This window comes from Balaenoptera borealis (genome assembly GCF_965194805.1).
Source record: "Balaenoptera borealis genome assembly, chromosome: 13".
In the NCBI taxonomy this organism is placed as follows: Eukaryota; Metazoa; Chordata; class Mammalia; order Artiodactyla; family Balaenopteridae; genus Balaenoptera; species Balaenoptera borealis.
The window spans coordinates 18,654,827-18,670,802 of NC_138870.1; the positions used below are offsets into that span (position 1 = coordinate 18,654,827).

Genomic DNA, 15,976 nt, shown 5'->3' on the forward strand with positions numbered 1-15,976 from the left:
GACAAGAGAATGGAAAAACTGTGGTGTATTTACACAGTGGAATACAACCCAACAATCACAAGAACAAAATACTGATTGATACTACATGATGGATGACCCTCCAAAAGTCATGCTGAGAGAAAGAAGTCTTACAAAGAAGAGTTTACACTGTATAATTCAATTTATGTGAAGTTCTAGAACAGGCAACTCTAATCCATGGTGAGAAAAAAATCGGTTAAATGTGCCTCTACAGAGATGAAAATGAGGATTGATTAGTAAGGGGCACAAGAAAATTTTCACGGATGATTACGGTGTTCTAGATCATGATAGGGTTATACAGGTGTATGCATTTAACAAATTAAGATTTCTGTACTTTGGTATGTAAATTTTATCTCACAAAAAGAACTGCAAACAAATATTTAACTTTAGCTAATAATATGCATGCTGAAATAATCAGGGAGTGACGAATAGCAATGCCTGCGACTTACTTAAAAATGCATCAAAAAATTAAGATGAATTGATGGATGAATAGGGGAGTGGAAGGATGTAGATATTTGATAAAATAAATAGAAGAAAATGTACACTGAAGAATCTAGGTGGTAGAAAAATAAGTATTCATCTAATGCTTTCAACTTTCTGTATGTTTGGTGATGTTCATAACATAATGCTGGGACAAAATTACTAGTTCTGGGTTCTTAAAATGTGTGATTCTTCTAGGTCCAAATATTTCTTTCCTAAAATAAGGAGAAAGTTAGACTAGCTTTTAACTCTATAAGTCCTTCCAGAAATATGATCAAATTGTGCCCTCTGTCTTGTATCTACATAAAAATTTAGAGCCGGATTCTGACTGCATTTCCTTCAAAATATTATTAAATTGCACATTTCCTTTCTAATTACACCTTATAACTCTTATATTCGCATCAGTTTTTCAGAAACTTAATGTCAAGAGTATTGAATTCCCAATGTTATATATATTTTTGCTGTTGCCTTTTTTGGGCACCTACATAAGATTTCCGTAATAATATCTGCCTACAATTTTGTACCAAACAGCTTTCTATTAAGATAATTCTGACTTGGACAAGCCTTTTAAATTAATATTGAACTCTGACTACTTGTTTTTATTTGATTACCTTTGCTGAATCATATAATGTGACGCAACACAGAATTAAATAATCAGCACTTATCACTTATTCATTTCAAATTTTAATGTCCTCTGGATAAACAAATAAAATAATATTTGTGTGGTTTAATCATTCCTTTTCCTAACTGCTATATTCAGTAGTCAATGTCATTTTCATCAAATAACAATCAAACGAAATCCATGAACCTTAGAAAACTGTAAACATTTATTCACACAAAAACATACAACTCTGCCTACCACTTTAGAGGACACACAGGCCCCTGCAGCCCGTGCATAATCCATGTTCTGTATCTTCACCTCAGCTTTCTATATGAAAGTGTACACCAAGGAATGCAAGGATGGATCACAGTATTACATGTAACTATTTGGGATGAGTTCTTTATTTCAGCATAAAGCAAAAAATAAAATTAGGAAAACTTTAGACAGTCTCTGATTTCCACAGGACAAGAAGGCAAGAGAGGCTTATAAAAAGTAATGTTAGGCAGGATGTAGATGTGAGGGGCTATGGTTTGGGGGCAGCTGCTTCTCAGGAGAGTATAGTTTTCAGCATGCAATGAACCACACTCCTCTGCAGAGAGGCCCCCGATGCCTCAACAGCAATTCTAGGAAGAGTGTGACATGCCCACGGCATCCATGAAAGACTTGGATCTTCAGAAAATGCCTCAGGCCTCCAAACCAGAGGCAGAAACATGCAGAACTAGCTGGGGTGACTTGCTCATCAGATGTCCTGAGGGGATAGAGTTTTCACAGCCTATAATAACTCAACTTACTTCATCTCCACATTTAATGGGAGACTAAAGGAGAATTAATTATTATGGTTTTCTCATGCCTTCCAATCCCTACCCTTGCTGAGAGCATTTACTATGAGGAAAAAGAAAAACAAATAGCTCTTTGGGGAAAAAATAACAATTACAACACTTGGATCATACTTACCTAAAAGTAATTTAGGAAAATTTGATGTTTCAATATTATGATAATATACTATTGATGTTGTAGTGGCAACAAATCCCATCACGGCCGGCATGAAGAGATGGAGATGCCGAGACTCTCGCCGCCTACAGAGAGCGGGACAGTATCAGTGTCTACAGCTGATGGTTCCAGAGAGCATCACATTTTGTTCCCAACTTTTTCATTAAAACGTTCTCTTAGCAATTTTAAAATACAAAATGAGGTATTTTATATACAGAATGCTACAAGAACATACAAGGAAGATTACATTGGGAGACATAATTCTGCTGAAAAGACTTACCCTCACATGGAGGGTTGGGTAACTACAGCTAAACAAGATGTTACAATGCTTACAACAAAAGCAAATGTATAACAATTCCTATATTGAAGGGCAGAACTGCTGAAATAATTTAACACCTGAAGCAAGGAAAAACAATCAGCTGAATATGAACTCTACTGTAGGTTAAAGTACATTTATTCTTTTGATAGTTTTCCCAAACTTTATGGCCTTCAGTGACTTCTCCATTTTCATTAATTCATTCAACACATATGTGTTTGCTGGTCCAGACACTATTAGATTGTGGGATGCAACAGTGAACAAGACAAGATATAGTGTCTGTGGTCACAAAGTCTAGAGTCTATTGAGAAGAACAATAGGAAATAGGGAATTATAACACAGGTGAAGGGACTGGGAATGCATGCAAGGCTAGTGCCTGAGACAGAGAAAGCCTTGAGAAAGAAGTGACTTCTAAACTGAAACCTTAAGAAGAGGAATTGCTCCTCAGAGGAAGGAGAGGAAGACTGCTCCAGGCAGAGGGTCCAGATACGTCCAAGGGTACCACTACAAGCAATTCAGTGTGACTGCAAGGACACGAGACTTCATTCTGAGGGCAATAAAGAGCTTCAGGTGGATTGGAAATATGCCAGGACAGATGTGCATGGTAGACAGCCCTCAAGTCCATTTGTATTAATAATGCCATACAGTTAAACATTTACATTTTCTCAAATTATTGAAATATATTGGTACACAAACGGTATAGAGAAGGAAGTAAATAGTTCAAGAGTGAAGGAAAGAGGAAGATTTGGGAAGGTCGTTTCAGAAAAGGTATAGTTGACAATGAGAACTGAAATATAAAAAGGAAGCCACTAGTCAGGAAAGTGGTGGAAGAGCACTTAAAAAACAGGGAACAGAATGTGCAAAATTCCAAGTAGCTTAATGTTCTTTAAATAGTAAGTTTGAGATCAGTTTTATTATGAAAGGCATTGTATGCCATGGTAAGGAGCTAAAATCTAATCTTGCAGAAAACAGAAATACTTTAACAGGACAGTGGTAGAATAAGATTAGGGTTTTAGAGACAGATCAATCTGGTAGTAGTGTGGATGATGGAGTTGGTAGGTACTGTGTGTGTCTGAGGTGAGGGGAGAGACACAGAAGAAGGAAAGTAGTTAGTAAACTATGGGGAGAGGCCAGGTGAGAGATGGTGAAAGCCTGAGTTGAGCTTTGGCAGCAGTAACATGAAGGAGATAATACAGTTTTTGGACAGTCTTTTTCTTCCTCCTCTTTGGACCACAGTAAGCCTTAGAGTAGTCACTTCTGGAGCAGGGTAACTTAGAGGTTAGAGTGATGAGACCTTTACTTGGAGAAGTAATTTGCATGTATGAGTTAGGAAGGTGTTTTGCAGGTATGTTACAGGCTTACTTTAAACCATTTAACTTATGCTCCAAAGTAACTGTAATTTAATGTTGGTAGAACAGCAAATTATGAATAGCTTTAATTGTATGTTTAAAGTCATATGTTCACTTGGGAAAGACTGTCAAAATGAACAGGGCTTAGCATTAGGGTATGAGTGTGACGGTGATGGAGATGTAGAGAACAATTCCCAGGGTGCTTGGGCAGATGGCCATAAGAGTTTAAGAGGAAGAGCCCATTGGAGAGAGGAATGTGTGGATTGTGAAGGTGTCTAATAAACATGCAAAAGAAGATGCCTAAAAGGCAAGTGTATGTGGAGATCTGCAACATAATCAGGGACACTTGGAGTTATTAATACAAAGAGGGTAATGAAAATGTGATAGTACTATGATAGCGTAAGAGCTGGCTTAAAAACCACCCACCTCCTCCCAGAAACAGTTCAAATAATCAAAGAGAAAAAGTAGGAAATAAACAGTTCATCGTTATGGAAATTAAGAAATGCTTCTAATACTCTTTAATTATTGAAGCAAAGAAAGAATCAAAAGGCCACTTAATATTTAGAAAATTAAAAAATGAGCACACTACCCATCAAGGCCTATGAAATGTGGTCAAAACCATACCCAGAAGAAAATTATAATCTTAAACACATTCAATAAGAAATTATTATAATAAATAAATTAAGTAGTCAATTCAAGAAGTTAGAAAAAGAATAACAAACAGTAAGGGAGGCAACAATAAAGGATTAATAAAGATAGCAGAAGCTACAGTAAGGGTCATATTTACTTTATTTCTTTATTAGGAATTTAATATGTTTCTTAACCATACTAGTATTTTCATTAAGATTTCTATCACATTGTAACTGCTCTACTTACAATGTAGTATAGTTTTTGAGTGTCCCAAAACCCTATTCTTTCCTTTAACCTCTATTATTTTTAGAGGAAGATTTGCAGACTTAAGTGTTTTGGTAGAAGCATAAATATCCCATTATAGCAGAAAATCTTTAGTCAGAAAGTTAGAGAGAAAACCAAAAACTATATAGCACAGAAAACAAAAGAACAATTTCAAAAAAAGAGAAAATGATAGAAATGAAAACCTAAATGAAAACACAATAATAGTGAAGATTTTAATTTACACTTTTCGAATTTGATGGATTAAATAATATAAAAATAATGAACATACAAGACTGTAGCAATCCAATGAGTAAACTCAATAAAATTTTGTCTCCTATAAAGAATACATATTATTTCTTAATACTCATTAATTACTTATAAAATGATGAAATATTTGACTATAATGAAGATGTTAATGTCCCAGAAGGTATTCATTTAATAAATTACATGCTCTAATAATAAACCAATCAAATCAGATTAAAGAGCAAACTGAAAATGATTCCTAGACCTAGGAGAGTATCTCCACCAGAATCACAAATTACTTAGATAGAAATAAAAAAGAGAATACTTCTTAGGAAAACCGGTGCAAAACAAGATGTTTCAAAAGAAAAATTAATAGCTTTAATATTTGTATTACTAAAAAAGAAAATCAAATATTCAATCAGGAAAGTCTGTGCATTGTTTCACTAATTATAATGGGCATTTGTGATATTTTAGGTAAAAAACAGTTCTTAAAATTTTGTTAAAAAAAAAAAGAAAGAAAGAAGGCATGATCAGCAGTGTCAAATATAATAAGTATGTTAAAGAGGAAAAGATGTCCATGAAGCCATCATTAATGTTCTCTGGGATACTTGCAGAAGCAGTTTCCAGAATAGGACAAGGCATGAGAGAAAGCAAACAAAATCTTTGGGTTCAGAAGTAACTGGAAGATGTCTTTTGGAGAGTCCTGGATGAAAAGGGGAAGGAGAAGAGTCTGCAGCAAAAGAATGGGAGAGGGTAGCACAAGATCAAAGGTGTATTTCTGCTTGTTTTTAGCATGGGTCTCTTATATCACTACGGCTATAAAAAAAGGTTCTGTCATTAGCACATGTCCTCATTATTAGCTCAGCCTCTGTCCTAAGTCTGACTGAATCTACACATCAACCATGAGGCTGGAAAGGAGGACTCATCCTTGCCCACACGATGTCAAGCTTTTAGGACACATGGGACTTCCACTATATACAAGTACATAAAAACATGGAGAGTTAGCCTATATGTTAAGGGAATTAAAAAATGAAGACTAGAATTGGATATGCTAATACAATATAATACAAAAATGCCAAAGAGCTGTAAGCAATTCTCAATAAGATAACAGCCAACAAGCTTCTAAATGCTTGGAGAGGCGACATATCTTAGGGTCTCTGATTTTCCTTTTAATCAGAAACTAAGATGTGCATATATATGCAAAGAACTGTCATAAAACATTACAAAATAGATGGTTCCATGACAAAACTCTTGAAGTTTCATTCCTTGTTAACTGCGACAGAAAAACATAAAACTCAGGAGAGGTTCTTATTCGATAAGAGGAAAATGATTTTCGAAACTTTCTTTTTTAGACTTTAAAGACCTTTTCATATCAATTCTTCAGTGAAAGATATACCATTTAGTGTAATTTCATAATCGAAATTTTCCTATTACTTGAGTTTATTTTCTGTTACTATGTGATAAAAATATTTCTCCCACATTATGTTCAAGTTCAATAGAATTCATTACATTCTAACTGCCTAATACAAACTTCTTCTTTTATAAGAATGACAAAATTCCTTCAAAAATAGGGGTTTCATGACAAATTCTGATTTTGAAATAGTTATGTGCTTTGCCTCAATTTGTAGCCGTATCCTCACTGGTTCTCAGACTCCTTTAATGCCTGCCTCATCTATCTTTGCTATTTTACAAAGTAAATTGAAATATCTGAGAACTGGGTATATATATTTATACATAAATATATAACCATTGGCGCTATATGTTAAAATAGACAATCCTTCCTGCTATTTATATCTATTTTGAAAGATAAGGTAAACGTCAAAGTGTTTAAAAAGAGAAAACTTTCTGCCAGGGCTTTGTAGACAAAGGCGCAAAGAAACAAAGCACAGCAATGAACAGAAGCCCCAGAGATCTGAACTTGTATTATCAGAGAAAGGATGCAGCACCACAAAAATACAGAGAACATGCATGTTTATCGTATAAAGTGGGTGACAGCTGTGGCGCCTAATAAGTTATAACCAAACAGTTAAGGCTGACTTGGTACGTTACACTCTCAACTACTATCCATAGCAACGTACCCACTAGGATTACGTAATCCCATTAACTAAGTGGAGTCACTTACGAATCTGAAACGATGCCTTCTGCTATTTCACACACATGCACAAATAGGAGGGCAAATGTAAGAATCCATCTCAGGTTGTGTCCAGGAAAATGAAGCCATGTATTGTGATGAATTTGTACTTTTGAGCTTTGACTCCCCCACCCTGAAAAAGGTAAAGAGATAAACAAAGGATCAATTAGAATCATGGAAATAATTTACATTGTGATATGCTGGGTGGCAGGGGGATCCTGAAACCTTATTCCTTTCTAGGATAGCAATAGAAATCCTGGGCTATTTTCATTATGTTAAAAAAAAAAAAGAACAACTTCAATTAATTTTTCCAAGACTGCCTAGGTTAACACGTTAACATTTGTTGCCTTGCTCAGGAATAACACAAACTCTGGTTATTTCATGCTCATTAGGCTCTTACTGACAGGTCTCTGATTCACTCAAAAGAAAAATAAATCAATGATGATATTAACAAAAGCAATTTGGAGTTTCAAATCTTTCAAAAGATGAGGTCTGTGGGAGGATTGACCGAAAAAAAACCCCATACTTGGGGATGAAATATAGGACCCATTGGTTGAGTCAACTCTTAATCATATGCATATCATGCAAGAAAAATGATAACCTATGACTCGGCCAGCACTATTCAGCAGTGCTAGTGGTATTTTCTCAAAGAAAGCTAAAGCGTTGTTGATTGACAAGCTTTTAAGGAGGCTCAAGAACATTATAGGTTCACCCTTAGCTCCTCACTGAAGAAAAGAATTAGCTACCAGATTACGTTTTAGTAAAATTTCGATGGTTTCCCCTCAAAAACACAGAGTAATGTCAACTCATATATGAGGTGCTAAGAAAGGACCCCGCTCTTGTCTCTTTTGTCACTGTTATTTTCTCAATTTTTTGACTATAGAGAAACCCCACATACTTCAAGAATGAATGGGGGTGTGTGCTAAAAGTACTGAAGGAAGAAATTTCTGTATTTCTGGACAAAAGGGACCCCTGAAGCATTCTTTGAAAAGAATACTGATTCATATCTTAGTTGTTCATTATTTGAAAATTAGTTACATTTCGCATATTCTACTAGAATTTATGCTGTAAACTCCTGCAGGCAAGCTCTGTCTTTTTTCGCAACATTGCCATTTTCCTTATACCTGACACTTCTTTGAGATTTATTTATGATCTCTCACTAACTCAAGTAGCCAATGTTATGGATCAGTAGGCTGCATCTTTCTCCACCACTTCCCTTTGACAATGTTAATTCCAATTCCACTTGATTCAAATACCCTTTTGCCAGCCTCTGTGTTCCCTGCTAGAGATGCAAACAGGACTGTAATAATAATTGCTCTCAATAAGTTAACTGGATGTCAAAAAGGAATTATTAACTGTACAATTGCAATAAAAAACAATGTTCTACTTTTGGCCAAAGGGCATTCTTAATGTCCTACAAATGCCACCACACATACAACAAGAAGTCCTGGTCCCAATATATTTAATGTCTATGCATTTGTTTGACATGAATAACTATGTACCAAGAGTTATGCTGGCCTCTGCATAATACATGTCATATAACAGAATTCCTTTGGTCACTGTTAGAATGCTAGGTACATAGTAATCTCTCAATTAAGACTTGGTCAATGAAGAAATAAAAACTTACAGATTATTTTTAAACACTTCTTTAAAGCAGATCCTTAAATTATGCTTGCTTGCTTAAGAAAGCAGTCTGATTGTTTTTTCATTTATTTTTATGAGCAAAATCATGCATGGGAATATTAAGCACCAAATGCAAAATAGTGGTTACCTCTTTTGAAAGGACAGTAACATAGGATGCAGGAAGAGTAAGAGGATCAGGAAATGGCATGCATCCTTTTAGATTCCTTAAAGTGAGTGTGGTAAAGTCAATAAATGTTTATTGCATTAGCCTCTGTCATTTTTATATATGAAAAATATTTTATAATTTTAAAATGCTAAAAGCTCTATTTTGGTTGTTTTGGAAAAGTTATACAAATTATACATAAGCGCCCTAAATAACTGTATTTTGTGTGGATATATATATGTAAACTGCAAAATAATAGGGAAAACTATATTTTTACCTTCTTCCTAAATAGTTTGCACATGTACTCTTTCTACCTGAAACACACCCTAGTTTTTACTTGCACGCTCTGTATCTTTCAAGTCCCCAAACATGTCACGCTATGCATTGTCCCCACCAGCCCCAAAGCGAGTTAGTTGCTCTGGCAGGCAAACGCCCAGGATAATTTGTTCCTGTATCTGTAAATGCGCTTACAAGGTGGTGTTGGCATTTCTCTTCACTTTCTGACACACTTGTTTCACTGGAAAATTCCTGTGAATATTCCAGGCAAGTACTGTGTTTTACCCACTTTTCATTCTCTTCACCTAGCACAAAGCAAGCACTCACCGAATACTTTTGATCTATCTCATATAATTCTCTTTCCCTCTTTTTAAAAAACTGCTGCTACTTGAAGTCCATTTCTAAGAAGGCACGTGACTTCTACTTTATCTATAGAATATCAGACGCCAAAAACATAAGTAATTGGAAAACAAAATACTTGCTTGTTCTTTTCCCACAGACTTACATGCTAGTTCCCATGCTGGAGAAATTACATCAACATTATACCAAATCTCAGCCATTAACAAGACTCTTCTTATAAACACTAGGTGATGAACTGTAGGACAGTAGGGTACTTACCAATAAACAATATTGGAAAAGTGATAAACAACAGGAAGACGTGAGGGACCAGGTTGAGGGCATCCACAAAACAGGGATTTTGCAACACACCATCATAGATATTATATGAAGAAATATTGTTACCACAGAATGAAAGGCTCATTTCTTCTTATATAGTTTACTCTAAAAGGGAGAGAGAGGAGGAAAAGCCTCTTATTATGAAATTCTCCTTCATTAAATTATAGCCTTAAAGAGGTGTTATATCACAAAATTAACCCCCTTTACCTTTGCAGTTGAGGAAGTAGAAAACTCTATGCCAAAGTTATTCAAGATTTACTTATCTTTAAAGGCCTTATACCTTCCATAAGGTCCACTTTTCAATAGGTATTTTTTCCAGATTAAAATATTCCATTTTAATTTGGAAAATACATAATAATTGATATCTACCAATAGTGGTAGCTCAAAGGAGTGTTTGTCTAAATAAATAATCAAAAACCAAAAATGGTTGTTTATCAAGAAAAAGGAGGGGGGAAAATGAAACTGACTGAAGAGTAAAAATGGTGTAATATCAAATCCTTTCCCATGGTCATTCATTGAAAATGCTTTCACAAACAACTTCAGCGGGACACAATTTACTGCAACATTTCATTCATTGCAGGAAATAGTAATACAACGAGACCAACGCGGAGGCAGCCAGCATACAGCCTTTTTCTGAACAATAGAAAAATCAAGTGTTTAAGACTAATTAAATATAATTCAAGTGACAAGTTAATGAAACTACTGAGGTCCCAGGGTCACAGCCTATTCTTACATGAAATGCACCCTACTCAAGTTTTGAAACAAAGGATGCCTTTTTATTGGAAAGCTCTATTGCATTAGAGGAGAAGTGGACAAGCTTAGAGAAGAAACAGAGGTCAAGATTACACACGGTTTTCTTAGCCATTGTTGGGACTCTGGCTTCTACTCTGAATGAAATGGAGCCCCTGAGAGGGTGGAGGTCAGAGGAGTGACAAGCTCTGACTTACAACATTTTCAGTGAATTCTTACTGCTGTGCTGAAATATGGTCTAAGAGCCAGGGTCTATTTCATCAAATGTGAAATGCCAGCAAGAGTTTTAGCATTCGGAAAACTTCTTTTATAATGTCTACTATTTATTTAGCACCTACTAAATTCTGGGAACTTTGCATACATTATTTAAGCCCTCAGAACAATGAAGCAATGTTTGTGGCGCTCTTCATATTTTACAGAAGATGCTATTGATGTTCAGAGAGGTTCAATAACTTGCCAACCAGCAGAGTAGCCAGAATCCACATACACGTGTCTGACTATAAACTATCTTCATCCCACTCCATCACATAGCTTCCAACCTGTTTTTTTAAAGCAATCTCTTATCTATTCATATTAAAATAAGCAGCAGTTTAAGCTTTCAACCTCACTGGACTTTGTTTCTTTTCCATACTTATGTCACCTTGGATTCTGAGTTAGGTTATTCAAGCTTGGCAAAGGTTTAGATAACTAAAATAGTACCTTTTCTCTCTTCCCTTTCATTGATAATTGATTTACTAATGGTCACGAATCATATTTTTTCCTAGAAAAGAACAAAATGTGTTATACAGAAAAGACTGGCAACAGTAGGCAAACTATTGGAGAAATCAAATTTTAAACAAAAATTTTATAAAACATATGAATAGAACAACTAGTTAGAAAGTCTGTGTATTAACAGTCTGTAAGTGGTCATATGGAATTCCTCTCATATTATTTCTGGTAACACTTTTTTTTCTTATGTTCTCTAGTCAAGACCTTTTTTCATCTTTTTAAAAAAAAAATGTTACATTTTTTTAAAACTCAAGATGAGGTTATATACTTGCCAAATCCTTACCAACTGTTAAGGTTCTAAGCTAGATAAGGGAATTTTTAAAAGGACTTGAGATTTTTAAACTAGCAGTAAAATGGAAGTTCTGAGTTTATAATTGTATGTTAGATGTATTTCTGGTAAAAATGAAGAAAACAGAAACTGAAAAATCATAGCTTGTAATGGAATTTTTAAGACTACATCCTTTACTTAATAGAAGTGATACAAGGAAACTTTAAGTTCACTCTTAATTGAAAGACATGTATAAACTGTTTCCTAGAACAAACCGGAAAATAATTTTTACTTTAGCTAGTTTTATAATCTTATCAAAAGTTATAGTATTCCAATTGGCTACATTTATAAACCTTGATATTTCATCATGATCACTGAGCCAGATGCTAAAATATAATCTGAATTTGCAAAACATATATATACTTCATTAACGATAAGCACTGCCTGCCAGGTATTTAATCAATCCTGAAACCTACCAATTAAGTAACCTTTGGATACGTAACTGTGGAAAGAAAATATCAGAAAAGTACAACAACCTGAAAAAGTCAAAGAATATTTTTAGCCATGCACTTGATGTCTGGGACTTTAGGCCATTAATCGATTAAGTGTAAAAACACTTCTTGATACTGACCATGCACTGGGCACTAGGAGTTCAGCACTGCACAAAACAGAAACAGTCCCTGTGGTCTTAGGCTATATAAATCAGACTAGATTAATCCCAAACATTCTTGGTATAATGTAAAGGTTATGATCCAAAAGACAGGGAAATATACAATGACATAATGCCACTAAAGTGCATACTTCATACTGGTGAAGTAAAAACTTTAGAATGATGTTTTTCTACCTTAATCTTAACTTCACATTTCCCCTTGGCTCCCAGCCTGTTCACTGTCTCTCTCTGCATCCCTCCTTTTGCTTTTTCTTCTGCCTCTTCCTCTATCCTTTTCCCCTTACCCTTCTCCTCCCCAACACCCAGGCTGTATGCGGCACATTCTAATAACCAGCCCTTACTACAACCCAACACGGACAAAAAGAGGGAAAAAGTAAACTTATTGCAGATCTGTTGACATTGTTTGTGTTCACCTGAGGCGTTTTATTCAATCAGGATTTTTCAACTAATTCTTAAATCTCCAATTGTCATTCAGGGTTTCCCTCCCAGAACCCAGGTTAAGTTGGGAATGCTTTGGAAAGGGTATAAATTGCTGCTCTTGCTGGATAAATGCTGTCACATGACACCTACAGCCCCACCCCTTCTGGAGCTGTCTAGTTCAGCCAACACTGACAGAGGCTCCAGCATCCAGGGGGAGGGAGAGGGAAGGAGGCCTGATAGGAAGTTATGACATTTTTCTCCCCACAAGCATAAACCCATAGAAAGATGTTCAACTGTTTATGATAGCTGATAGGGTTGGAGAATTTGCCAATGAACTTTAAAGACAGACACCAAAAGTGAAACTTCGATTCTAGGGATGGTCTGTAGAGTAGAAAACGTAAAACAAAAATACTCCTTGATGACCAAACTTATGATTTCATGGCAAGAATACTACCCTCAGTATTCTTATGCCTTGAAATGTATTGGGTGAAGTTCCACACCCTCAGGACTTATAACATTTGGATTCAGTTGATGAATATAAAGTAAATAAGTGAAAACTAGTGCTCTTTTCTGGTCACCCAGCAGACAGATGGAACAGCAATCCCAGAGAATTTAACATGCTGGAAACACCTGAAGAAAACATGCTAAATGCAATATAAAAAGCTGGCATTCTCACACACAATATAACTCATTCTTCAGTTATTCAGAGATTAACTAACTTATGTTGTGAGATACAAACACAACATTTTAAAGAACTTACTCAAGCCTTTATCATCATCTAGGGTATGTACAGGATCAGATCACTTAGGAAAACAAATGTAATTAAGCTATTTGAAGTTATTCAGTCCATGGTTCATAAAATACGAAGTAAAAGACATCTGTCTATCTATGTATGAATGACAGATCCAAGTAGGAAATCACAAGCAAAAAAGTCCCGACTTCTGATTTAGTGCCTGATCTGAAGCACCCATCGAAGTTCTACTGCATACCAAAGGCAACGTTGGAACAACTCAGCAGATAAGATTCCTTACACAGACACTCCAGCGATTCCTTTTTTTTTTTTTTTAATCCCACACTGGACAAATAAAGCAACAAATAAATACCTTGGGCAATCGCTTGACGCTGCTTCAAACCCCTACTGGTGCACTTGCACTACCTTCGAAACACCGGCTTCCTACACTGTCTTAAGTGTAAAATTCAAAGCAGGACGCAGAACTCCTATAAATCAAAGAGGAACACAAGCAGATGGAAAGTTACCTCGTGAACAAGACGGAAATGTCTGAGAGGGAAAAAAAAAAAATGTAATAACTCCTTTCACTACATCCAGTTGGTTTAAGCAGGAGCCGACCAGAGTTTTCTAAGTAAAGCTGGAAACCTGATCTCCACGCCCTCTCTTCCCCGGCTGGGGCCCGGTCCCTTCATCCTAGAAATAGCGACGGCGACGGCGAAGCGCCGCGAGAGTGCGCGGGAGCCTTCTGGTTGCCGAAAGATTAGATCAAAATCGACAGCTGAGAGTTTTCTGTAAAATTCTGAAACGCTATTTATGTAGAAGACACGGACTCACTTACTCCGAAGGCAGCGTTTTCCTCCCCTGGCCGAAGCACGCCAGGCGCCGAGCGGATTATTTTTAGGGTGGTGGGAGATCAGCTGCTGCCTCCTATCGAGTTTCTCAATTGCACAAACTGCTCTGGGCTGAGGCGGACGCGGCGACTCCGAGGCAGGAAACTGGGAAGAAGCCCCGAGCGAACGCCGCGCCTGGGACTGGAGACCCTCCCCACCCCCGCTCGGCCCAGCTTTCCGCCGCGGAGCGGCAAACTTGGGGCGCGCGAGACAAGGATTTTACAAGTAATGTGCGTCTCCCCAATTCATTAGACGCCGAAACTTCACAATCTACGATTCCTTTATCCCCAGAGTCGAGTTTCCCAACGTTAAAACACGCAAGGTCACTTGCACTTGTAATTTTTTTTTACCCCAGGCTCTGTATGCGCCCTTGTATTAACCACATAAAGAAGCGGATTTGGGGGTTTCACCATTTTCCCCCTGAGCGGACCGGGGAAAGGAAGGGCTCATTCCACACGGAGGAAACGGCTGCCAGGCTGTATCCTTGCGTGGGAATGTCTCGCTTGAGCAACGCAAGCTCAAGTCGAATAATCGCCCCAGTGCCCCGGGAAACCTGGTGACTCCTCTGGACCAGTCGCCGCGCTCCCGAAGGGCGACCTTTAACCCTTGCCCCCCGAAAGTGGGGCTTTGGCTTCCCATGGGTTTACAATCAGTTCCCCTCACGCTTGGTCCCGACCAGAGAAATCATAAAGTCTCAAGGAGATAAAGTGTTTAAAATACACTCACCCCACAGGAACTCCCCAACCCGGACAACCCTCTGTAATTAACACTCGTTTTTAGCAGGGGCCAGTCAACGTGAAATGACCATTGTTTTCGTCAACTGTCCTGATCTGAGAAAGGACGGTCAGCCCAGAAGGCTGGTGCCTCCGAGGCTCTGTGCGCGACCCCCGAGGAGCACCACTCCAGGCCCGCGGGCAGCCGGAGCTGCTCCCCAGACCCCAACCCCAAACCCCAAACCCCAAACCCCGGCGGCCGCTCCGACTCTGGGTCAGAGCCGCCCCTCGCCCTGCCAGCCCCGGGCTTTCCCCGCGGGCGCCTCCCTCTCGGAAGGACGCTGCTTTCCCGGGTGAGGCCCGGCCTCCTCGGCCAGCGACTGAAGCCGGGAGTCGCGGCCGCTAGGGGTCTGCGGGGCCTCGTGGGGCGACACCGGGAGGCTCCAGGAGACTCTGGGCCCGCGTACTTTGAAAACGTGGCTACTGCACCCTGGAGCTGTTTGCCGCGACGCAGGCGCAGGGAGAAAGCGCGCTTCCAGGATGGGGATCCCGGGACTGTGGCCTGAACCGTGGGGACCCCGTGAACAAGCCAGAAGGGAGACCAGAGGCTCCCAGCGCGTCTAGGAAGAGAGAACAGGAAATAAGGGGTGCAGATAATCCCCAGATACAGACTCTGAGTGTGACCACACAAAATCAAGTTGACTTTGAGATTTCATATCTATATATATATATATAGATATATAAGATATATATATCTAACAAATATATATATATTTATATTTGTTAGATATATATATATCTAACAGAGATATATATATATATAACAAGGTCATTTGTTACGATTAAAAGTCATGCTTTAAAAAAAATATTTTTAAGTCAAACTTTGGAAAGTATGGAAAAGTATAAGGGTGACCAATAAGCCCTCAAACTTATAAAACTACTGAAAACATTTAGTTATATTTTAACAAAAACAAAACAAGTGTAGTGTTAAAAAGCATGGATCCAGGA

General features: G+C 37.7%; 1 protein-coding gene and 1 long non-coding RNA gene across 11 annotated transcripts in view; one reads left to right on the forward strand and one right to left on the reverse strand.

The window, feature by feature from the left end:
• ABCC9 (ATP binding cassette subfamily C member 9) overlaps window positions 1–15,000 on the reverse strand; it is a 151,897-nt gene extending 136,897 nt beyond the window's left edge. For 8 of the 10 annotated variants that reach the window (XM_082351874.1, XM_082351872.1, XM_082351865.1 and 5 more), the window contains exons 1-6: window positions 14,204–15,000; window positions 13,739–13,853; window positions 11,209–11,269; window positions 9,703–9,864; window positions 7,014–7,155; window positions 2,054–2,175 (exon numbers count right to left, since the gene is read on the reverse strand). In XM_082351874.1, the coding sequence (XP_082208000.1) occupies window positions 2,054–2,175; window positions 7,014–7,155; window positions 9,703–9,844 (406 nt within the window). In that variant the 5' untranslated portion in view covers window positions 9,845–9,864; window positions 11,209–11,269; window positions 13,739–13,853; window positions 14,204–15,000. Of the gene's footprint in view, window positions 1–2,053; window positions 2,176–7,013; window positions 7,156–9,702; window positions 9,865–11,208; window positions 11,270–13,738; window positions 13,854–14,199 lie in introns of all 10 variants that reach the window. The other 2 variants (XM_082351867.1, XM_082351869.1) reach the window with 2 other exon arrangements.
• The window catches only part of LOC309609923, a 477,943-nt gene that overhangs the window by 297,782 nt on the left and 164,185 nt on the right, over window positions 1–15,976 (forward strand). The window lies entirely within an intron of this gene.